Genomic DNA, 26604 nt, shown 5'->3' with positions numbered 1-26604 from the left:
CTTATGTAAAAATAAAACGGTTTTTTAAGTAATATTTGCGTCAAAATATTTTATTTCATACAGATTACCTCTGCGTAATCTTTATTTTTTTATAACTTTATACATAATATTTATGATAATTACTAAATATTTTTGCTTCTTATTGCAATAAAATATTATCTTTCGAAAACGTTTCGAAGTTTGAAAATACTATAGAACCATCGCATTGTTTTAAATAACAATACTCAACAATTATAGTAGTTTATTATTCATCTTGACAAAGTATCCGATCTTAAATTTGTGTAGAAAATTATTTTTTTTAAATATTAAAGATTATGCTAATTTAACACATCGGATACAGACAATACAGTTTATTACAATAATGTAATATGATCCTTTATGAGTTTTGGTCTTTCTTACTCATAAGTTTGTTTTTGGTGAAAAGTACTCAATATACTCGTTAGTGATAATGAATTAAATTGGATATAATTTTGTTAAATTATTATTTAAAAAAATAAACTTGTTCTTTTATTTTATTGTTTAGTTGAATATAGTTGTAGTTGTGTATACATTTTTTTTATATTTGTACTAGTAACTTTCATTTTCGATAACATTTGTTTAAGATAATAAAAATACCGGTAATTTACCGGTATTCCAGTTTTAAAATGAAAAATTACCGAAATACCGGTATTGAAACTTTTCATCGGTATTGCATTCCCTAGTTGATATACACGACAAATGTTTTTTATTTTCCATTATTATTTATGAGTATACCGAGTTGTGCTAGGGTCTTCTTATGTTAGACAATGTTGTTTATTATTCAATTTTGCACAAATTTACCAAATACACTAGTTACTTTAAACAAAAAATTTAGAAGATAAACAATAATTTTATCAAATGTACCTTTCCTATATAAACTTCGTGTCTAAGTATCTTTATGTATTATCCTCAAAATCGATATAGGATTATTTATATATATATATATATATATATATATATATATATATATATATATATATATACGTATATATATATCAATATACTTGATAGTAGTACGGCCTCATAATTTAATCACAGGATAATATTCAATAGGGCTTCTTTGACCTATGACTACATTCTGGAAGAAACTGGATACAAAATGCAAACAATATATAATATAATATATAAAATAGTATAATAATATAATATAGTATAACAATATATAATATAGTATGGAGGTAAAAACGTACTAATAATAATATTCCAAATCTAAACTATAGTAAAAAATGTGTTATTTTATTTTGTACGTCAATTGTTTGCAGACGCTAAAACAAACGTAACTCAAAAATTTCAAATGGAACTACCCCTTATCAGTTACACAGGGTAAAACTAGATAAAATTTACAACTTTTCCTAGAAAACACTTTTTTACAGTCTGATATGATAGTTTTGAATAGAACGACTTTGAATTTGATATTTCATTCTTTAGCAATAAATAGAAAATTCGGGTTATTTTTCGGTTTTTGTCAAATAACTCAAAAATTTCATATGGAACCACCCCTTTTCAGTTAGACAGGGTGAAACTAGATAAAATTTACAACATTTCCTAGGGAACACTTTTATACGCTCCGATATAAAAGTTTTGAATAAAACGACTTCGAATTTGATATTAGTTTGTCAAATATCTCCCTTCCGCCTTTTTGTATTATAAACCAATAGCAAAAAAGCGGAAGGGAGATATTTGACAACCTAATATTTCATTATTTAATTCGATTTTCTTTTTTTCCCCAGAGGGTCCCTTCCAGTCTGACGCCCTTCTGGTGCCCGAAGGGTGCCTTTTCGACCACATCCATAACCAGTCGCATTGCTGGCAATTTTCCAGATGGAACCAGACTGGTGCAAGGGCTTGTTCAGAAAGAGGGCTCCAATTGAGGTCCTTTGCAATGTTACTACCCTGCGGAATATCCTTGTTCAGTGGGGTTGAATTCGTGTGCTGTCCTAAACACTATAAAGGTAAGGGATGAAAAAAATTGGTAAATGATTGATGAAGATTTTGTCTAATGGTATAAGACACTAGAGCAATTGAATTTCAGTTCAGTTCAGTTTTATGAGCAAACCACATCAAGTATAATTCTATCTAGGGAATGCAATACCGATGGAAAATTTCAATACCGGTATTTCGGTAATTTTTGATTTTAAAACCGGAATACCGGTAAATTACCGGTATTTTTATTATCTTAAACAAACGTAAACAAAATTGAAAGTTACTAATACAAATATAAAAAAATGTATGTACAACTACAACTATATTCAACTGAACAATAAAATAAAACAGTACGTTTATTTTTTTTTAAATAATAATTTAACAAAATTATATCCAATTCAATTAATTCATTATCACTATCGAGTATATTGAGTACTTTTCACCAAAAACAAACTTATGAGTAAAACTCATAAAAGATCATATTACATTATTATAATAAACTGTATTGTCTGTATCCGATGTGTTAAATTAGCATAATTTCCAATATTTAAAAAAATAATTTCCTACACTAATTTAAGATCGGATTTTTTGTCGAGATAAATAATAAATTACTATAATTGTTGAGTATTGTTATTTAAAACAATGTGATGCTTCTATATTATTTCTAACTTCGAAACGTTTTCGAAAAATAATATTTTATAATTGTAATAAGAAGCAAAAATATTTAGTAATGATCGTAATTATTATGCATAAAGTTAGAAAAAAATAAAAATTACGCAGAGGTAATCTGTATGATATAAAATATTTTGGCGCAAATATCACTTAAAAAACCGTTACATTTTTACATAAGATAAAACAAACATCATTATCTATCAATCTAATTCTATTTATTGTAACACGATATGAAGCCCTTAGTAAAGCAATAAATATTCAGTTTAATGACGAGTTGAGATAATATTTGACATTTGTTTATCCTATAGAATCACTTGAAGATATAGCTGTTTATGCGATCATAGAATTTAAAGATAAACTTGTTCCGACTTTAACGTATTATGTATCAAATAGCGCTTATGTAAAAATACCGAAAATACCGGTATGTTTGGAATAAATACCGGTAAAAATACCGCCTAAAAATCGGGTGGTTTATCGGTAATTCGGTATACCGGCATACCGGTATTGCATTCCCTAATTCTATCTCTTATTTATTTTTGATTTCGATATGTTTGATATACCACACACACACACACACACACATATATATATATATATATATATATATATATATATATATATATATGATATGACTTATATTACATGACTGTTCCATTCCTTTGTGAATTCGTAGCTTTTGAATATTTATATTAGCATTCACCAGATATGAATACAGACAATATATATTTTGTCATGACGTCATTCCTTTATATATATATATATATATATATATATATATATATATATATATAAAGTTAAATAGAAACGCTTCAAGGAATATTTTATAAGGATTTGATACACATTCATGCAAAAAGTATACTTTTATGAATTATGGAACTTATACGGTATGCTCTGTGAATATAAAATCTATGATAAAAAATTTACCCGTTGTTTCAATTCAATTCAATTTTTAAATATACCGAGTTGCTCTAGGGTCATATAATGTTAGACAATATTGTAGATTATTTAATTTTGCACATATTTACCGAATATTTTATTAAAATCGGACAAACGGTTTAAAAGATACACCAGAAATGCATAAACGAACAATGTTACTCATGAACTTGACCTACCTATTACTTGCTATTTCAATCATGATTTTGAAGTATACTGAGTTGCTCTAGGATCATATAATGTTAGACAATATTGTAGATAATTCAATTTCGTGCAAATTTACTGAATATTTTAATAAATTGGACCAACGGTTTAAAAGATACACAAGAAATGCATAAACGAACAAAGTTACTCATGAACTCAAACTAACTATTACTTGCTATTTCAATCACGATTTTGAAGTATACCGAGTTGCTGTAGGATCATATAATGTTAGACAATATTGTAGATAATTCAATTTTGTACAAATTTACCAAATATTTCATTAAAATCGGACAAACGGTTTAAAAGATACATTTAGATAGAACTAAGAAATGCATAAACGAACAAGTTACTCACGAACTCGAACTAACTATTTGTTTCTCATTCAATCGCGATTTTGGAGTATACAGAGTTGCTGTAGGATCATATAATATTAGACAATTTTGTAAATTAATCAATTTTGTGCAAATTTTTCAAATATTTCATTAAAATTGGACCAACGGTTTAAAAGATACACTAGAAATGCATAAACGAACAAAGTTACTCATGAACTCGAGCTAACTATTAGTTTCTAATTCAATCACGATTTTGAAGTATGCAGAGTTGCTGTAGGATCATATAATGTTAGACAATATTGTAGATTATTTGATTTTGTACAAATTTACACTTGGCTGTTATTTTCAAAGAACAGATAAATTTTTCACCCATGAGCTCCTTCATAATCCAAACGATTCACCCGGATTTGGTTTATATCCGTATTTTACTAAATCCCAAGGATCACAAAATATATTTAAATTGGCACTTGACTTTGATTCCCACCTATCAAAAAAATAGTTCGTTCATAATCCAATCATTTCCCTTGATTTCTAAAAGTCGATCCAACCGACGATAAAGCAATTTCCCTCTCGTCGAGATAAAAGTGCGGAACGGAAGAGTTTTTCATGAAAATTCATGAAAGGAACCACTCGAGTTGTTTCATCCGACATTTTTCCAGACTTTTTCCAAACCTCGATGTTTTATTCATGGAAAGGATTTCGGATGAGAGATTTCGACATCCTGACCCACCATTAATAGATAGTAAGTCACTTGTTTCTTTTTGGCGAAAGGGATTTTTGTTGATTAAATGGATGGATGGAATGGTAAAAGACAAGCTATCGAATAAATAAATATAGATAGAATAGATAGTTGGTTCCTAGAATCATGTCCAAGGCAATATGTTTCACATAAAACCCCATTTTTTCCATCAATTTTCATTCATTTGGAGGGTTCACTTCTATTGTAACATATCATCCCCTCTTCGTTGACACAAAATCAATAAAATTAATCAAGTCGCATGACAATGAAACAATACACGTTGTTGCTGTATCGTTCGAAACTACTTTATGATTTATGAGATAACAGAGGGTAGAGGGTTGAAGGCAATACACCACCATTAGGCACCACCAATACCAATAGACATTGCCAACAACCACCACTCAAGTCGTAGATGCATTTTTTAGTGTAACTTCTAGGTCTTTTGTGTGAAGTTAATGAAATATTTGGCAAATTTGCATGAAATTGAATTATCTACAATATTGTCTAACATTATACGACCCTACAGCAACTCGATGTACCTAAAAATTGAATCCAAAGTAAGAAATTTATTCGAGCGTACTATCGTGTTTTGTGTATTATAGTCGTTTATGCTTTTTTTTGCTCTATCTACTGTAACCTTCGAACCGTTTGTCCGATTTTATTAAAATATTCGGTAAATTTGTACGGTGTATTTGTAAAATTAAATAATCTACAATATTGTCTAACATTTTAATAATCTACAACAACTCGGTATACTTTAAATGTTCCATCAATACACAAAGTTTATCAGAGTGCAATGTTTCACTCTTTGTCATGTTATCAAGTTTATGTATTTTTTATTCTTTACGTTGTAACTTTTGAGTCTTTTGTCTAATTTTAATGAAATATTTGGCAAATTTGCACAAAATTTAATGATCTACAATATTGTTTAACATTATAAGACTCTACAGCAACTCGGTATACTTCAAAATCGTGATTGAAATAGAAACTAATAGTTACTTCGAGTTCGTGAGTAACTTTGTTGGTTTATGCATTTCTAGTGTATCTTTTAAACCGTTTGTCCGATTTTAATAAAATATTCGGTAAATTTGCACAAAATTGAATTATCTACAATATTGTCTATTATTATATGATCCTACAGCAACTCTGTATACTTCAAAATCGCGATTGAAATAGAAACTAATAGTTAGTTCGAGTTCATGAGTAACATTGTTTGTTTATGCATTTCTGGTGTACCTCTAAACCGTTTGTCCAGTTTTAATGAAATATTCGGTAAATTTGCTCAAAATTGAATTATCTACTATATTGTCTAACATTATATGACCCTAGAGCAACTCGGTATACTTCAAATCGCGATTGAAATAGGAACTAATAGTTAGTTCGAGTTTGTGAGTAACTTTGTTCGTTCATGCATTTCTAGTGTATCTTTTAAACCGTTTGTCCGATTTTATTGAAATATTTGGTAAATTTATACGAAATTAAATAATCTACAACAATGTCAAACATTATATGATCCTACAGCAACTCGGTATACTTCAAAATCGTGATTGAAATAGAAACTATTTGTTAGTCGTAACTTTGTTCGTTTATGCATTTCTTAGTTCTATCTAGTGTATCTTTTAAACCGTTGGTCCAATTTTAATGAAATATTTGGTAAATTTGTACAAAATTGAATTATCTACAATATTGTCCAACATTATATGACCCTACAGCAACTCGGTATACTTCAAAACTGTGATTTAATATAAAATTTAATATGCACAAAGACGCTTTGCGGAATCCTGTTTCATCAAAATAGAGATAAAAATATCACTTTGTTAAAATTATCAATTAGTACTTGATAATATCTGATTATCATTTAATTATTATATGTATCAATTATCTTTCTAGATAACAGCCGAGTAAAGAAAATCGACTTACCAGCCATGAAAGATTCTGATCTGATCCCAATTCCTGATGATCTCGATGATGCCAGCATGGACGACGAAGAAGATGACGATGGTAAGTCGACTATTTATCTAAATCCATCAAAAAACTAGTGGTGTATGGCATCGTGCCTTAAGGCAAATTGCTGAAACTTCCCGTACCGTAATGAAATATTCGAGAAATTTTAAACGTTTTCAAATATATTATTACAAATTCAGTAACTTTCATTATTTTTGCTATATTGTTATATCTGAGCAAATCAAATGTAAATTAAAATAAATCAATTTATCTCGAGAACATTAACAATCGTCATTTCATTTCGAATTCAATTTCAAAAAAAAAAAAATAGTTACACAAAATTGAAAAAGTGCTCCCGTATAGTCGCAGTCTAAACGCATTTACAAATAATTCTGTGCGTCATTTTCACTTATACTGTGCTCAGTTTGGAGGCATTTTCACATTTTTCATTAGTTTTCTCACAAAATTGGAACAGTGCTCCATACATAAACAGTCTAAACGCACCTGGGTAAACATTTGTACCAGAGTGGCGCTTAGACTTTGCTTCGCCTGGGTAATTTTTTTTGAATTTTTAATCCAAAATTACAAAAATATTTCATGGAAAATAAAAAAAGGTGTAATAATTTTTTATCCTCAAAAGCAATTGTTTTGTCAATACAAGCAGAAAGTTTTTTAGATCAACTGCCATTTTTGGCATATTTAGCTCTGTATCTTCGAAATGGCGGGACCTGTCTTTGCCAAATTTTTCCGGGTTCAAATTTCATTTGTTAGTAGAGTTTCTTTTCTCTTAAAGTTTCTTAAAACTTCTTTGTCATTTTACAAATCTTCAGGTTGCTCGTCAGTAGAGTCCATTTTGCCTAATATTTTTATTTGCTTGTCAGTAGAGTCCCTTTTTCCTAATATTTTTGTTTGCTCGTCAGTAGAGTCCCTTTTTCCTAATATTTTTGTTTGCTCGTCAGTAGAGTCTCCTTTTGCCTAATATTTTAATCTGCTCGTCAGTAGAGTCCATTTTGTTCTAATATTTTTATTTGGTCGTCAGTAGAATCCCTTTTGTTCTAATATTTTTATTTGGTCGTCAGTAGAATCCCTTTTGTTCTAATATTTTTATTTGGTCGTCAGTAGAATCCCTTTTGTTCTAACATTTTTATTTGGTCGTCAGTAAAATCCCCTTTTTCTAATATTTTCATTTGCTCGTCAGTAGAGTCCCTTTTGTTCTAATATTTTCATTTGCTCGTCAGTAGCGTCCATTTGGTTCTAATATTTTTATTTGCTCGTCAGTAGAATCGCTTTTTCTTACAAATTTTCATTTGCTCGTCTATAGAGTCCATTTTTTCTCTTTGTATTTTGATTTGCTCGTCACTAGAGTTCTTTTTCCAATCATTACAAATTGAATGTTTTTTAGATTATTCAAATCCGATACTCCGTTCTCTCAAAAACTCGATTTCTATTTTCTGCACTCTTTCCTCCGTATCTCCGTAACGACTGGACCTGCCTTTGCCAAAAACTAATCAGCACATCTTCCTATTATTTTAACTACCCCACGGGATGTTAATTCTTATTTATTATTATTAGGAACACACAATAATTTATCCACATGAATAGACAAAACTATTTAAATCCTGAATTCATAAAAATCTATTGATTTTTTTCAAAATTGTCGTGTGTTGCTGGTAAGCATGTTCAGCAAAGTTTGCTTTTCCTTTTCTTTTTTGCGAACCACATCGAGGGATCTGTTTTTCCAGCAACTTTTTCTCTTCTCTTCCACATAACGGCCATCCATTTTTTTCATTGCCTTTATGAAATCAGCAGAATTCTTGAAACTAATAAAACCAAAACCTTTGCTTTTATTGGTTGTTTTGTCACGTATCACCATCGCCTTAAGAAAGGATGGATATTTGTTGAATGTTCGTATTAAAAGTTCATCAGTCACATCATTACCTAAATCACCACAAAAAATTCTAAAATCATCATCTTCCCAATCTTGAAGAGATGGATCTTCCCATGTTTGACCTCCTGCTGTTCGAATAAGCTTCTTATTTTTTTTCCTTGGCCGATCATCACCAAAAGATTGTAAACTAGAGGAGCCTTTGCCTTGCATAATTGCTACAGCAGCCATTTCATTTGTAGGTGCTACTTGCTTGGATCCATGGCTTTCACTTTTTATTCGATTAATCCCAGTTATGTCTATTTGCATAGATGCTATATCTACTTTCGACTTTTTTCTTCTACTTTTATATCCTTCTATTTACCTTAGATGAAGAAGGCGACGCAGAAGACGACTACGACTCCGAGGAAGACTCCGAATCAGACCCATCAGATCAAACAGACTCCTCTGATTCCAACCAGAACCCACCACTATCCGCAGATTGGCCAGATTCTCCTTCCCAGCAAACACCATCATTATCCAACTCGTTTACCTCAACTCAGGCGGCGGTGACGCCTTCGCCTGCTCCTACAACCGCACAGCAGGCCGTCACTCAGCAACAGCAATCGGTGACACAGCCTCCACAGCTGGTGACCTCGACACAGGCACCACCAAGTGCCCAAACCCCGGATCCTTACTTTACCCATTTCGATCCTCGAGTCGAACACCAGAACTACAAGGAGGCCCAGCAGAGGTTGGAGGAAACCCACAGGGAAAAGGTAAGGAGATAGGTAGACTCAGTAGTTATTGGTAAGTTTTGGAACTAATGCAAGGATAAGCAACCCGCGGCCAGCCAAGCGTTTCTCAACAACAGATTATTTTTCTAGATATTTTATCAAATACGGTCGTAAAGGCTAATTTTGTTGTCAGTCAAATACTGGTAAGGACTGTTGTTCACAGAAATAGCATTTCCTGATAAATTAAATATTAATTTATCAATATTGCAAGAAAAATTGAGAACTTGTCCGAGAACATAGCAATAACGCATTTACAATTTTAAAATATAACTAGTGGGGTGGGTGGCATCGTGCCTTAAGGCAAATTGCTGGAACTTCCCGTACCGTAACGAAACGTTCGAGGAATATTGAATGATTTCAAATAGATTATTATAAATATTGTATTATTGTCTAATATTTATAATAATTATATAAACTGAATTGCAGAGTTGAAATTATTTGTTTAAAGTATATTAGAACTATAGTCAGAATTAAAAATAAAATCTGAATTATTTTCGATATACAAAAAATTTAAAAAAAAAAAAAAAAAAAAAAAAAAATGGTACAAATTTTTTTTTCCAAAATCAATTATTTTGTTAAGACAAGCAGAAAGTTCTTTGAATCAATTGAATCGGACGCTTAGTTCTCTCAAAAACTGCCATTTTTTGTACATTTAGCTCTGTATCTCCGAAATGGCTGGGCCTGCCTTTGCGCAAAACTAATAACCCTTTCTCCCAATCATTACTAATGGAATGTTTTTTAGATCATTCAAATCGGATGCTCCGTTCTCTCAAAACTCGATTTCTATTTTCTGCACTCTTTGCTCCTTATCTCCGTAACTGCTGGACCTGTCTTTGCCAAAAACTAATCAGCTCTTCTCCTTATTAATAGGAATCGAATGTTTTTTAAACCATTCAAATCGGTTGATCCGTACGCCCGAAAACGTGGACGAAAATTTGTATCCATACATACATACACACACACACACATCCATTATTTCTGAGGTATGCCAAAACGTTCAGAAACCTTCAAAACGTCGAGAAATGTAAAAAATTTCAATTCCGATTTTCGGCCCATTACAATAACTTACCCTACGGGAAGTTAAAAATAAGTAAATCTGATAAAATTGCAAGGATTAAATCACCGTTTTAAATTCTAGAACAATTTAGAGCGTCAATATGGCGATTTTTAATACTAAAGAACGTTAGCTTAAGGGGGGCGATACATGTAACAAGAAAAAAAAAAACGATTTTTTTTTTTTTCATAAATCGTTACAATAACATCTCAAAAATATGCCTGCAAAAATTCAAAACAAAATTATCATTATTTATACCTTAAAAACTCATTTAAGTGCCACGCCTCAACTCGACGCTCGAGTGCAATTGTACTCTTATCTGTTTCTGTGTCAAAACTTTAAACGCGTTTTTCTCAAAACGACATTTTTGAATACTGCGGGCGTGATAACTCAAAAAGTTCTCAACCGATTCCAATGAAATTTTGCACACATCTACTTTACAGTAATAGCTTCTAGTTAAACCTCAAACATTCCAAAAAAAATTTCAAAAATTAACCTTTTTACCAAAAAAAACAGTGAAAAAATGGTGAAAAATCGAACTTTTTTTTTCTGAGGTCTGCCAATTTACGATTTTGTGACTTTTTTAATTTTTTTTTGGTTTAACTAGAAGATATATGTTTTATGAATACGTACAAACTAATTTTTTTGAATTCAGATCACCGTACGAAAAGTGAGAACGCCCGCAGATTGATGGCGTTTTCCGAGAGGGTCTTGGCAGATCTATTTTTACGGCAGCCATTTAAAAAAAAAAAAATAAAAAAAAAATGTTTTTGTGTATTTTAATATATAATAAATAACCATAAAAAAATTCAAAAAGATTCAGTTATTCCTTCCCAGTTTAAAAAGTCCTCAAAAAATGGTAAAAATTAAGGCGATTACATGTATCGCCCCCCTTAATAGTGATGCAATGCTTGAAGCAGTATACGACCCAAATGGCGAACTACAATTGTTTTGGATATGAAAGAAAAATTGTAGTACTTTCGTCATTTGGTAATGACGAATAATATCTTCTGCAGAATCTTGTGTTTCATTTTCCTTATTTAGAAGAAGAAAATGTGAACAAATTTTAATTGTGATTCCAAATGTTCAAAGCTAGCAAGACAACTGTTTTCTTTGCTATTTAACATCGATGTAGGTACACTTTATGAAAACATCGAAATTTTTTATAAATCTCATGTCGCAAAGAAAATTATGATATTTTTTTTTTGGAAGTACGTATTTGCGCGAATAATTACAGAGGTGCACAAAGAAAATTTACAGTAGAATTAGAAACAATGAACTCGATAAGTTCCTTAGACATAAAACTTATACGTACTACAGATAACAAACTAATAACAAATTGGTACCAAAAATCAACTAGCTCCACTCGAAATCCACTCGAAATGAAAATAGGTACTATAATAAATCTAACTGACCACGCAATACTTCTATCGGACGAAACATTTTGGGACAACAACATCAATTTAATTACGAAAATTCTAACAGATAACTCCTATCCCTTAAAACTTATAAACTCCGTAACCAGTAACAGACAAACATACCTTTTGAATAAAATGGACAATTCCACAGTACAAAACGATTTACCTGACTCAGAAACACATTCTGGTGTAATATGTTTGCCATACATTAAAGAATTGTATGTTCCTTGGAAAAATAATTTTTCTAAATCTGGACTCCGGCTTGTAAACAATTTTAGTACAACGACTAGCACTATTTTTACCAAAACAAAAACCCCTTTCAATATCGAACGACTTAGAAATCTCGTTTATCAAATTAATTGTCTAGATTGTAATTTAATTTACATAGGAAAAACAAACCAGAACTTAATGAAACGTTTACAACAGCATAAAAACAATTCAAAAAATCCATGGCAATTTAAAACTATGATAGCAGAGCATATTTATACTTTAAAACACAACATGGACTTTTCTAATCCGACTGTACTAGAATTCGAACAAAATTTATTCAAACGAAGAATTATAGAAGGATCTTTTTTAACTATTTATAGCAATAAAACAATAAATAAACGGAATGAACTCAACACGCTGTGCGACACAAATCTCTTTTATTTAGATAGTATTTCAAAATTTCTCACAAAACCGTTTCGCTGGAAAATAATTAATTTATTCAGAAAAATTTATACATTGAAGATTGTGCCAGTTTTCAAATATTTTGCGTTCCATTTTTGACTATAGATTCATCTTCAGCGGTAAAAGGTACATTGGAAAACATATGTCACACACCCAATCAAACTTTTTTTTTGTGGATCTGTGTTAATTTCAACCACGAAATTCATAAAAAAATTCCACCGATCAAAATTGAGTGAAACATATCAAAGCTGCATTCGTATTACTTCCGTATTCAAAAAATTAAAATGAAGAACAAACTTAAAAAAAAGTAAAATAGTTTTTCTGTTTTTTTTTTTTTAATTTTGTTCTTTATTTTTTTTAATGTGGAATGAAAAACTACATAAAACTCCAAATTTCACTCTCTTATTTCATAATAGTCATTTTAGAAGACCATTCATTTTTTAATGATCAATTAACAATTATCGTCTTTTTGTGATCGATCAAGATTTTTCTGAACTTATAGAAAAGTTTAAATTCATCCGCTCTATCCGCTGCAACATTTTAAAAACTATTCTTATATATTGGCAACGAAATGGTTTCCTCCGATAAAACTAACTGATTTGCAGGCTTATCCTATTGTAAAAATATTTCTCGATGTGCATAAGAAGTGCATAGTTTTTGAATATATGGCAGAAAGCAATTTTAGCAAAAAAAATAGAAATATAATATTAAAATCTGAAGAAAAAACTGTTATTAAAAGAAAATGGGATTTTTTTCAGAGTTATTGAAATCTCTCTCGTTTTGCTAAGCATAGCATAACATAATTCTAATATGGATGTTAGTATTTTAGCGTTGCATTGGTTAAATTATCAATGTAATTTGTGTTAGCTGCCCCTTTCATCATGAGTAAGCCATTATTTATACTAATGATTTTCTAAAAATATTATTCTATGAGTATTTTGGCAAAACGTTTGCCGGGTCAGCTAGTATATATATATATGGTTATTTAGGTTACTAAAGTGATGAAGGATTGGTCAGATTTGGAAGAACGTTATCAAGACATGCGTTTGGCCGATCCGCGTGCCGCCCAAGGCTTCAAAAGACGTATGACTGCTCGATTCCAAGCCAGCGTGCAGGCTTTGGAGGAACAAGGAGAGGCTGAGAAGCGCCAGTTGGCTGCTATGCACCAGCAAAGGGTTTTGGCACACATCAATCAGCGCAGGAAGGAGGCTATGGCATGCTACACCCAAGCATTGACTGACCAACCACCAAATGTAAGTATACAATAACTCATATCGATGGTTTTCTGACGCAACCTCGTAACTCGATTTTTGACGATTTTGAGTTTTAATCGGAAAATCAATCACTAAGTATAGACGCATTGATCTGTGAAGTTTTGTAAAAAAAATCAACCGAACGTTTTTTATTGAGAAAAATACAATCACGTATCTCAATTCAGAAAAATGTGCCATACGCAACCTCGTATCTCAGAATACACGGTGGCGTATATGAACAAGTTTCGCTGTCAGCAATGCTGTTTAGTTCAACCTTTCTAATAAAAATTATTATTCAATTAAGTTAATTGTTATTAAAACTCAATGAACGAGAGTATTTTTCCTAAAATTGAAAATGAATTTTTTTGCATATTTAACGTTTCTGGTTTCTGAATATTTTGACGTACCTTAAAAAAAAATGGATGTATGTGTTTGTGTGCGTGTGTGTGTGTGGATACAATTTTCTGTCCACGTTTTCGGGAGCACGGATCAACCGATTTGAAACATTCAAAAAGCAATCGTTTCCTATTGACAAAACAGAGAATTATTTAAAAACATTCAATTTGTATTGATGACGTGGTGATTAGTTTCTGGAAAAGACAGGCCCAGTCGTTTCAAAGCTTCTGATTCGAATGATTCAAAAAAAATTTGCAGTATGAAGATTCGATTAGTTTATGAAAGCAGAATTTGTCCATTTTTTTTTAATTTGCAATTATTTCTTTGTTTAAATATGAAAATTGATTCGGATTTTAATTTTAATGCTAGCTAAAATTCTAAAACTCTCTTATATACTTTAAATAAATAAATTTAAATTTGCAAATTAGAAATATGAGATATGTTCTTTTTTTACTTTTATTTACTTTTTATGTAAACATATATAAACGTCGTTGTCCAATTTATTCTTATATTTTGTCATACGAATAACGAAAGTTACAGTATTTATAATAATCTATTTGAAATCATGTATTATTCCTCGATTCTATTTAATTACGGAACGGGAAGTTCCACCAATTTGCTTATAGGCACGATGCCATGCACCACTAGTTATATTTTTATTATTTTGAGAACAAATATCACAGTAACAACAAAAATTAAACAGTTATCAATTCTTACTGACAATAAGTTCTCACATGAAATTAAATTTTGTATTTTTTAGTGTTAGATAATGTGCCATCCGCAGATAAAAAAACATCGAATAAAGAAATAATAACAAAAAAGATTAAAAGTAACATTAAAAATGATAATCACAAAGTAGTAAATTATAAATCCATAAAAGAGCTCAATATCCTAGATATTGAAATACCTAAACTATGGCCAGATACTATATTGTCGTAATTATAAACTAAAATATACCACAAGTTTAATAAGGTTTGTTTTTTTATTAGGAATTATTTAAAAAGTTGATCGATTCTCAAAATAAAACAATTGAAAAAAGTTATTCATGTACTCTTATTTGAAAACAACTTGACGCAACCACGTATGTTACATTTTTTTCCATGCGACAAACACGTATCTCAAAGAATTGAAGAAAAAATAATGATTAATTGTTTGTAATATCATACTAGTCTCAAATAATTGTCACAAAATTGAATATTTTTAAAATTTATAAAAAAAATTGTTAACAGCAGTTCAAAAATTCGTTATAAAACGTATTTTATCTCTCCTGAAAAGTAGTAGTTTCTGAGATACGAGGTTGCGTCAGAAAACCATCGATATGCATCAACAAATTCTGATTTTTGTATCTATTATAGACTCACAGAGTGCAGAAATGTCTCCAAAAACTCCTCCGAGCCCTTCACAAAGATCGCGCCCACGCCTTGGCTCATTACCGCCACTTATTGGCGTCAGCAACCACCGGCAACGGAGGTCGAAATGGAGGTTCAGCCGCCGGTGGCGGTTTGGAAGCCGCTGCCAATGAAAGACCACGAACTCTTGAACGTTTAGTCGACATCGACAGGGCTGTCAACCAGTCTATGCAGATGTTGAGGAGATACCCCGAATTGGCTGATAAAATTGGACAACTTATGGACGACTACATACAGGTAATGGATAGAAAACTCATATCCTTTAACTGGTATTTTACAACTTTGATTTGTATTTGCAGGCGCTTCGTTCCAAAGACGAGACTCCAGGTTCAATGTTGGCCATGACGGAAGACGCAGAAATCGCTATTTTGGACAAATACAGGACAGAGGTAAATTAAAACACACATCAGCATAAAAAATCTCAACTTACCCTCGGTCTTTTACCCAGGTGGAGCGCAAGTTGGCAGAAAAAGAGCGACAACGCCTCTTCGAAAAGCAGCGCAAGGAGCAGAGATCTCGTGCCAGGGCGGAATTACGCCAGGAAAAAATGCGATCTGAAGCAGCCAGACACGAATTGACTGCCAAAGTAGCAGTCACGGAAGAGCAGACCCCCGACAAAGAGGAAATGGAGCCTAAGGACCTCGAGGAAGAGGAGGATCAACGGGATTCTGACGAGAGCGAAGTCAAAGTTGTTTCTAGCTCAACACAAAGGTAAGGATAAAAGACACATTTGGGTTGTCTTTGGATGTTGGATTTGGATTGGTAAGCTAAAACCAATGTATTGTTTTCTTAGGCCGTTGGTAGCAGCCCAGCACAACAGTGGCGTCGTCGACGACGCAGCAGTACAAAGGGCTGTCGAGCAAGTTGCCTTACAAAGGCAAACAGAAGCAAGGGCTTCGCATGCAATGACGCACGATTTGGGACATGGAGAACCGGTAACATAATTTTGGTGCCTTACCTAAAATTTCACCAGAAACCTCGATGACCTTCTGTTTTTCCTCCAGGGTTACTCTCTGCGCACCCACGACTTATTTACCCCTTCAGGGCGTTTAGGTGAAGGGCGCAGTGTGTACTTTACACTGGCATTTGCAGGAGTAGCCCTTGCTGCAGCAGTCGTCGTCGGAGTTGCAGTCGCCAAAAGGAGAGCTGCAAGGTCGCCAGGAGCGCAAGGATTTGTTGAGGTGACGAAGGAAAGGAGTAAAATCTTTTTAACTTCCCGAAGGAGAAGTTTATGTTTTCATCAAAAAATCCGATTCGCTAATTCTATGTTTTCTCGACGTTTCAAGCCATTCTGAATCGAATGAGACCAAATTTAAGGAAAAAGTATGTGTGTGTGTGTGTGCGCGCGCGTGTTTGTGTGTATGTGTATGTGAACAGATTTTTTGCCGTAAATCGACGTTTTCTCGAAAACGGCTGGGCCGATTTCAAAAATTTAAATGCCATTCGATGTATCTCGACGAGAACTATTGTTTGTCAGTTTTGTGCGACGATCGGCTAAGCCGTTTCTTTATAAATGGCAGAGAAGTGAAAAAAATTTTGTCTACGTTTTAGCCCGCAATTCTGAATCGATTTTGAAAATTCAAAAACCGTTCGAAAGATATTGGTTGGGAATCGTGCTGATTAGTTTTTGGTAGAGATCGGCCGGGCCGTTTTCTTGTAATAAAGTTTAAAAAAAAAAAATTTCGACGATTTTTATGATTATTTTTTTGACGATAGATACCATAGTCTTCTAGATCATACTAAAATATTACGGCCCTACGACAACTGGTTCAGCTTCAAAACTTCGTCAAAGTTTGCAAAAATCAGTATGGTCTTTTTGGCATTTGTCAAAATTAGACTTTTGATCGACGTTTTCTCAAAAACGCCTGAACCGATTTTAGAAATTTAAAAGCCATTTGATGTATTTCGGTGAGGACTATCGTTTGTCAGTTTTGTGCAACGATCTGACAAGCCGTTTCTTTGTAATTCGAAAAAAAAGTGTTAAACTTTTCGTCCACATTTAAGCCCATCCTATCGAACCGATTTAAAAAAATCAAAAACTGTTCGAAAGATATCAGTTGGGAATGGTACTGATTAATTTTAGGTGAAAATTTACCGAGCCGTTTTCTTGTAATTAAATGTTGAAAAAAAAATTTAAGCCGATTTTCATGGAACTTTTTTTGGCGATATACATCATGGTCTTATAGAACTTACTGTAATATTACGGCCTTACGTCAAGTAGTTTAATTTTAAAAATTCGTCAAACTTTGCTAAAATTATTATCGTTTTTTTAAAAGTAGGATTGATGAAGTATATTATTTACTCATTTTTTTATTGATTAGGTCGATTATTTACACATATCGGGAAGTTCATGTAACTTGCCTCAAGGCTAAATACCAAACCAACTAGTTAGATTTTACTTGCACCAAATTAGTAATGGTCTAATGTATCTATTTTTTTTTAGGTTGATCAGGGGTGCGGAACAGTTCCTGTTCCGGTGACACCGGAAGAAAGACATGTTGCCAACATGCAAGTGAACGGATATGAAAATCCAACGTATAAGTATTTCGAAGTGAAAGAGTAATCTTTTATTTAAATCTATTTCTAAATTCTCAATTTTAATTTAACATTTAAATTCCAAGAGAGATGATAGTCGCACACTTTCTAATTGACATCTTGATTATTAAATAATTACTAGTGTGGGATTATTTGTGATAAGCCGGGGGTAAAATTGATAGAGATGTCGCATGATGCCAGGTGGAAAATTATGTGGAGGAGTTATATGCTTTTTTATAGATTGAATGTGATTTTAGTATTGGAAAGACGTTTTTATGGATTTTGCTCCTGGTATAGAAAAGACACGGGATGCTGTAATTGTTGAAATAGGCGGAACAAATATAATAATACACTTGTATCTTAAAGACAACAACCACCCTGATTTATTCAGAAAGTAGTATTTTTACCTTTGTTTTTCATAAATTAATTGTGTAATTTATTTTATTCTTCTTGAAGTAATGCTCAAATATTAGGTTGTCAAATATCTCCCTTCCGCTTTTTTGCTATTGGTTTATAATACAAAAAGGCGGAAGGGAGATATTTGACAACCTTATAAATTACACAAACCTCATATAAATTTAACAAAGCCGATAAATTTGTTTACAACAAAATTTGATACCTTTTTTTTATTAAAAATTTTGTTGTTGCGTTTTGCCATACTAGCCCTCACACTAATCTTACGTAGTACGGTGTTTGGTGTATTTATTTATTGCATTGATCATAACTTTTAAACCGTACATGCGATTTAAATGCAATATATGACAAATTTATACAAAATTTAATTGTTTATAATATTGTCTAACATCATAACACCCTACGACGACTCGGTATATTTTAAAATAGCTTTCAAAACTAGAAACTTTGACGTTGTTTGTGCATTTGTTTATCATTTGTAACTTTTGAAGTATTTGCTTGATACAATTGAAATATTTGGCAAATTTGTTCAAAATTAAATTGTTTATAATATTGTCTAACATCATAAAGCCCTACGTCAACTCGGTATATTTTAAAATCGCATCTGAAACTAGAAATCTGAGGTACAATTTAGGTTGTCAAATATCTCCCTTCCGCTTTTTTGCTCTTGGTTTATAATACAAAAAGGCGGAAGGGAGATATTTGACAACCTAATATTATACTCGATTTTCAATTTTCTTTGAAAACGCAAAGCGATTTCTGTTACTATTACTATTATTGGGTCCGCCAAATAACTTTATTTTTTTTTTTACAAATTACTGAATATTTTCTAAAATTTCTTTTTCTATTTGAAAGTACAATCCTTTCAGTTAATAATGAAATTAATTCAGTTAATAATTTAATTCAAAAATGAAGAAAAAAAGCCTCGGCTGACCGTTGAAAAAAAATGAAAAATGTTAGATGGCATACCCTATATTATTATTTTCGACAATTACAGCAAATCTGTGTTAATAAATGGTGGTATAGATACTTAAAAAAAAAAGAAAGTGAATGATTGACACGATTTTTGTAGATTTTATTCACAAAGACACATTTTAGAGCGAAATTACTCAAAACAAAAAGTGCTACTACGAAAACATTATTGTTTTTTGTTTTAATTTAAAAACGAATAAATATTTTAAAAAAATTGCTTGTGGAACGTAAGTTTGTGGTGATTTTTATAATGAGGGAGCTGGAAGGGGTTTGATGCACACGATGGTAATGGAAAAATATTAAATTTTTCTAAATTGTTGAAATATTTGTCCATTTTTTTTACTAAATATTATGTAACCTTTAAACAATTCGTTCAATATAAATGATATATTCGGCAAATTCGTACGAAATTAAATTTTTCATAATTTTGTCTAATATTATAATGCCCTATAGCAACTCGGTTTACTTTAAAATCAGAATTAAAAATCGATAATTATTAATTCAAGTTAATTCAAGACATTTTTTTGCTCATGCATTTATCTAGTAACTTTTAAACGATTTGATTAATATAAATCATGTATTTGGCAAATTTATACAAAATTAAATAATCTATAATATTGTCTAACAACATAAGTCCCTACAACAACTCGGTATACTTTAAAATCAGGATTAAAAATAAATAATTATTAATTCAAGTTAATTCAGGACATTTTTTGCTCATGCATTTATCTAGTAACTTTTAAACCATTTGATTAATATAAATGATATATTCGGCAAATTCGTACAAAATTAAATTGTTCATAATTTTTTCTAATATTATAATGCCCTATAACAACTCGGTATACTTTAAAATCACGATTGAAGATCCATAATTAACTAATTCAAGATCGCATCAAAGTGCATTGGTTTAGTATATTAGGTTGTCAAATATCTCCCTTCCGCTTTTTTGCTCTTGGTTTATAATACAAAAAGGCGGAAGGGAGATATTTGACAACCTATTATTTGCCATAACTTTCAAACCATTCGATTAATATTGATGGTGTGTATGAATAATTTGCTCAAAATTAAAATATCTACAACATTGTCTAACACCATAACACTCTATAACAATTCGGTATACTTAAAAATTAGAGTGCAAATTAAATCATTTTTATGTCATCAAATCATTTATATCGTATTATCATTTATAAACATGTATTGAGTCATCTTGAGCGTCATTTTAGAATACACCGAGTTGCTCTAGGTACTCAAGTTGTTAGAAAAATTTGTTCAGTATTTAATTCTAAACATTTTTGCCGAATCCACAATTTAAATTCATCAAACGGTTTAGGAGTTATCGATTTTTTTGTGTTTATATATGTATTATATAAATCGTGAAAATCAAGGATAATTATTAATTCAAGTTAATTCAAGACATTTTTTGCTCATGCATTTATCTAGTATTTGTCATAACTTTTAAACCATTCGATCAATATTGATGGTGCGTATGAATAATTTGTTCAAAATTAAAATATCTACAACATTGTCTAACATCATAATACCCTATAACAACTCGGTATACTTTAAAATTAGAGTGCAAATCAAATTATTTATATCCATCGCGGAAACATGTATTGAGTCATCTTGAGCGTCATTTTAGAGCACACCGAGTTGCTCAAGAGTCTCAAGTTGTTAGAAAAATTTGTACAGTATTTAATTCTAAACACTTTTGCCAAAAACACCATTTAAATTTATCAAACGGTTCAAGAGTTATCGATTTTTTTGTGTTCATATATATTCTATAAATCGTGAGAATCAAAGATAATTAATAATTCAAGTTAATTCAAGACATTTTTTTCTCATGCAGTACAACTGTCGTAACTTTTAAACCATTCGATTAATTTAAACGATGTCTTCAGGAAATTTGTTCAAAATTAAATTATCTACAATATTGTCTAACATCAAAACACCCTATAACAACTCGGTATACCTTAAAATTAGAGCGCAAATCAAATCATTTATATCCATGGCTGTACAAATCGCGGAAACAGGTATTGAGTCATCTTAAGCGTCATTTTAGAGTACACGGCGTTGCTCTAGGGCCTCAAGTTGTTAGAAAAATTTGTACAGTATTTAATTCTAAACATTTTTGCCAAAAACACCATTTAAATTCATCCAACGGTTTAGGAGTTATCGATTTTTCTGTGTTTATATGCTCGTGTGTTATGTCTTTTATTATTCTATTTATCGTGTGAATCGATTCCCCGCCGCCCCTGGACAAATTTGATTTAATCCAGTAGCGCTTTTAGTGTTTTCTCGAGCGATGAAAATTTTAGTGATGAGAATCTTGATGCCCTCCAATTGTTTTATTTAAAACTATTTTTTCTATTTTAAAAAAACTGAAAATTTGTTTCTCTATTAAGGCACGCTTGATTTTTTTATATCGATATATAAAATTATAATATATATATAGTAAGTTTTTATTAGACGAGTAGCTGGTGTATCGTTTACTATTGATGATTGATTTTTATGTATTTAGATAATTACTATAAATATATATTAAATATAATATATAATACAGAAATGAAAAGAAATAATGCTGCAGCTATATTTGATAACGTGTTATTTTTTTAGGAATATTTTCATCCCGTTTTTAGTTTTAGTTTTAGTCGCAGAGTCGATGGTGGATGAGTAAATATAGGTTTTTTCTCGTTTCGTGTAAAATCGTTTTTAATCGTTAGGATATTTTATGGACGTGGGAGGAGGTGATGGAATTTGTGGAAAACCCTAAATTTTCACCCAAAAATGTAAGTCATTTTTTTTTTATCACGGAGATCTATATAGATCTTGCGAGATCTTAACATTCTTAGATACTCTATGATCTATTTTGTTCTGTTTATAATATTTAATTTAATTTAATTTAATCTGTCTAGATCTTTATTGGATTATTTTAATCTTTGAAGATCTATTTTGATCTACTTAACATCTGCGTTGAGATCTTTGACGATCTATTTATAAACTCAAAAAACAGATTTATCAAGATCTATTATGTTCTCCTTAGATCCTTGATGATCTATTAAAATCTAGAGATCTATTATAATTTCTTTAGATCCTTGATGATCTATTAAAATTAATCTGTCTAGATCTTTAATGGATTATTTTAATCTTCGAAGATATATTTTGATCTGTTTAGATCTTTGGTGATCTATTTTGATCTATTTAACATCTATTTTGAGATTGTTGACGATCTATTTATAATCTCAAAAAATATATTTATCAAGATCTATTATGATCTCCTTAGATCCTTGATGATCTATTAAAATTAATTTGTCTAGATCTTGAATGGATTATTTTAATCTTTGAAGATCTATTCTGATCACCAAAGATCTAAACAGATCGAAGTATTATGATCTATTTAACATCTATTTTGATCTATTTAACATCTGTGTTGAGATCTTTCACGATCTATTTATAATCTCATAAAATAGATTTATTGAGATCTATTATAATCTCCTTAGATCCTTGATGATCTATTAAAATCTAGAGATCTATTATAATTTCTTTAGATCCTTGATGATCTATTAAAATTAATCTGTCTAGATCTTTAATGGATTATTTTAATCTTCGAAGATATATTTTGATCTGTTTAGATCTTTGGTGATCTATTTTGATCTATTTAACATCTATTTTGAGATTGTTGACGATCTATTTATAATCTCAAAAAATATATTTATCAAGATCTATTATGATCTCCTTAGATCCTTGATGATCTATTAAAATTAATTTGTCTAGATCTTGAATGGATTATTTTAATCTTTGAAGATCTATTCTGATCACCAAAGATCTAAACAGATCGAAGTATTATGATCTATTTAACATCTATTTTGATCTATTTAACATCTGTGTTGAGATCTTTCACGATCTATTTATAATCTCATAAAATAGATTTATTGAGATCTATTATAATCTCCTTAGATCCTTGATGATCTATTAAAATCTAGAGATCTATTATAATTTCTTTAGATCCTTGATGATCTATTAAAATTAATCTGTCTAGATCTTTAATGGATTATTTTAATCTTTGAAGATATATTTTGATCTGTTTAGATCTTTGATGATCTATTTTGATCTATTTAACATCTATTTTGAGATCGTTGACGATCTATTTATAATCTCAAAAAATAGATTTAACGAGATCTATTATGATTTCTTTAGATCCTTGATGATCTATTAAAATTAATCTGTCTAGATCTTTAACGAATTATTTTAATCTTTGAAAATCTATTTTGATCTGTTTAGATCTTTGGTGATCTATTTCGATCTATTGAGTTGAGATCGTTGACGATCTATTTATAATCTCAAAAAATAAATTTATCAAGATCTATTATGATCTCCTTAGATTGTTGATGATCTATTAAAATTAATCTGTCTAGATCTTTAATGGATTATTTTAATTTTTGAAGATCTTTTTTGATCACTTTGATCTGTTTAGATCTTTGGTGAGATCGTTGACGATCTATTTATTATCTTAAAAAATAGATTTATCGAGATCTATTACGATCTGCTTAGATCCTTGATGATCTATTAAAATAATCAAGCTAAAATTTATCTAATTTTAAATAACGAAGAAGATCAGTTTTATCAAGATCTATTTTGATCTATTTAACATCTGTGTTGAGATCATTGACGATCTATTTATTGTCTCAAAAAATAGATTCATCGAGATCTATTATGATCTGCTTAGATCCATGATGATCCAATAAAATAATCAAGCTAAAATATAGATAACTTTAAATAACAAAGATCAGTTTTATCAAGATCTATTTTGATCTGCTCAAATACTCGAGAATCTATTTCTAATCTACTTTGAATTGTATAGATCTTTCATGATCTATTTTGATGTGTTTAGATTACGAAGAAGATCAATTTAGATTAATCGAGATCTATTTTGACCCTCGATGATCTATAACGAAGAAAATCAGTTCTATCAAGATCTATTTTAATCTGCTTAGATCCTTGATGATGTATTCATAATCTACTTTAAATTGTATAGATCTTTGATTATCTATTTTGATCTATTTAGATCACGAAGAAGATTAATTTATCTTAATCGAGATTTATTTTGACCGCCGATGATCTATAACGAAGAAAATCAGTTCTATCAAGAACTATTTTGATCTGCTTAGATCCTTGATGATCTATTCATACTCTACTTTGATCTGTATAGATCTTTGATGATCTATTTTGTTATAAACAGATGTTTAAAATCAATTTAGATCTTTGATGATATTTTTAAAATTAATTCAAGATCAATTAATAAAAGATCAGCCAAGATAATCAGATTTATTATACGAGATCTATAAAGGTCTTGTGTGAGATCTTCGATGCTTTATAACCAAGCATTTTTTTAGTTTTTTTGATATAACTTTTTTTGGAATTGAAATAGAAAGTTTTGGTTTTCGACAAGTTGAATCTAGACAAAATTGCGGAAAAAGTGGCGTATCAAAAAAAATTGGATGGAAGTACAGTCAAGTGCAAATTACAATAATAAAATGAAAGTTCGTTTTTTCATACGTGCATTTTTTAGTTTCGTAATTATAACTTTTTTTGGAATTGAGATATACAGTTTTTGTTTTTGGGAAAATTTATCTAGTACAGAGCTGGACTAATTTTAAATTACCACAACGTGTGGTTCTCAAACTTTCTGTTATTTCCACTCCTCCCATGTAGTGATACACATAAATACATACATTATTATAATAACTTCGAGTTCAAATCAATCCAGTATTAATTTGTAGCGAATTAAATATCATTAATTAAATTAAATCGACAATTCATTCATTAATTAATTAGCACGCTTCTGCTGATATTAATTAATTAATAATTAATTTAAGAAAATTTTGAAGAAATCATCATTGAAAAATATCATGTATGTAATAATAATAATAATTATAATAATAATGGAATTATTCATATTTTATTTATTTGTCATATGGAATAGAGCTACACGGTATTTGTAAAAGAAAATTGGAAAAACTTTTATTTCTTTGGTTGACACACGTTTTGGTTGGACTTTTTTCGCATCTTCAGTTGTTTTGTAATTTTTCGATTTTTATTTTTATTTTCACACACGTTTCGATTGCACTTTTTTACCAACTTCAGTGCAACAGAAATTGTTTTTTTTTTGTAATAAATAAAGAAATTTCATTAACTATTTAAATTTAAAATTGATTTACATCTATTATTATTATCAAATCTGTTATTTTATCTTTTTATTATTTTTGACAATTTTTTTAATCTATGAATTTTATTTTCCAAAATTTATTTTTTATAAAAAAACACAGCGAACACTTATCTAAATAACAGAATAAATATACTTTTGTATTTCTTGACACTTTTTCGAGTTAAAAATGCAAACTTTATTAAAAATTTTGAATTTGAATTGGCTGCAACGAATTTTTTTAATTTTTTTTTTTTTTTTTTTGAGGGCATTCTTAACTTTGGGTAATTTTTACCTTGACTATTTATTTTCCAAAATTTATAACTCCGGTTCTGTTTAAATTACAGACTTTATTTTTGGTTTATTTAAAAGCTAAAATAATATAGTTTCATACAAAAATAATTTCAATAGTGTTTATTTAACAAATTCTTATTGTTATTAACAACTGAAAATAAGGTACTTGCATCGACAACATGTACTCGCTAATGTTATCATCTCAACATTTTTTTTTATATTAATAACAATTAAAATTTGGTAACAAAATTTATTTTTGCATAAAAATATATAGTTTTAGCTTGAAATTGACATGAATTTCAAAGCTCTAGCTTGAACAGAGCCGGATTAATGAATTTTTGAAAATCAGTTTGCAAAGTAAATAATAGTTTACAAGAAAGTTCTCTCATTAGATAGAATTTTTTTTTATCAATTAACTAGTCCTGAATACGTTTCGAATTTCATTTGAGTCATCTTTATTACACGGGTGATGGATCAAATTGGGATTCGAAACGTATGGAAGACTTACTAAACAAGTTTTATTAGCCAATTCAAAATTTCGAAAAAGTTTGCATAATTTCAC

At 30.2% G+C, this 26604-nt stretch overlaps 1 protein-coding gene across 1 annotated transcript in view; it reads left to right on the top strand.

Moving 5' to 3' along the window:
- Positions 1-18536, top strand: part of LOC113389131 (amyloid-beta-like protein) — a 71015-nt gene extending 52479 nt beyond the window's left edge. The window contains exons 4-13 of the mRNA XM_026626184.1: positions 1749-1970; positions 6712-6822; positions 9020-9408; positions 13560-13823; positions 15575-15865; positions 15928-16017; positions 16077-16339; positions 16422-16563; positions 16633-16809; positions 18072-18536. Of these exons, the coding sequence (XP_026481969.1) occupies positions 1749-1970; positions 6712-6822; positions 9020-9408; positions 13560-13823; positions 15575-15865; positions 15928-16017; positions 16077-16339; positions 16422-16563; positions 16633-16809; positions 18072-18191 (2069 nt within the window). The 3' untranslated portion in view covers positions 18192-18536. The remainder of the gene's footprint in view (positions 1-1748; positions 1971-6711; positions 6823-9019; positions 9409-13559; positions 13824-15574; positions 15866-15927; positions 16018-16076; positions 16340-16421; positions 16564-16632; positions 16810-18071) is intronic.
- Positions 18537-26604: the final 8068 nt, after the last annotated feature.

The sequence above is a fragment of the Ctenocephalides felis genome, unplaced genomic scaffold (assembly GCF_003426905.1).
Source record: "Ctenocephalides felis isolate EL2017-DRISC unplaced genomic scaffold, ASM342690v1 CF-g0.4_SCAFFOLD_03573, whole genome shotgun sequence".
Lineage (NCBI taxonomy): Eukaryota > Metazoa > Arthropoda > Insecta > Siphonaptera > Pulicidae > Ctenocephalides > Ctenocephalides felis.
This window is presented reverse-complemented; position numbering and strand designations above follow the sequence as displayed.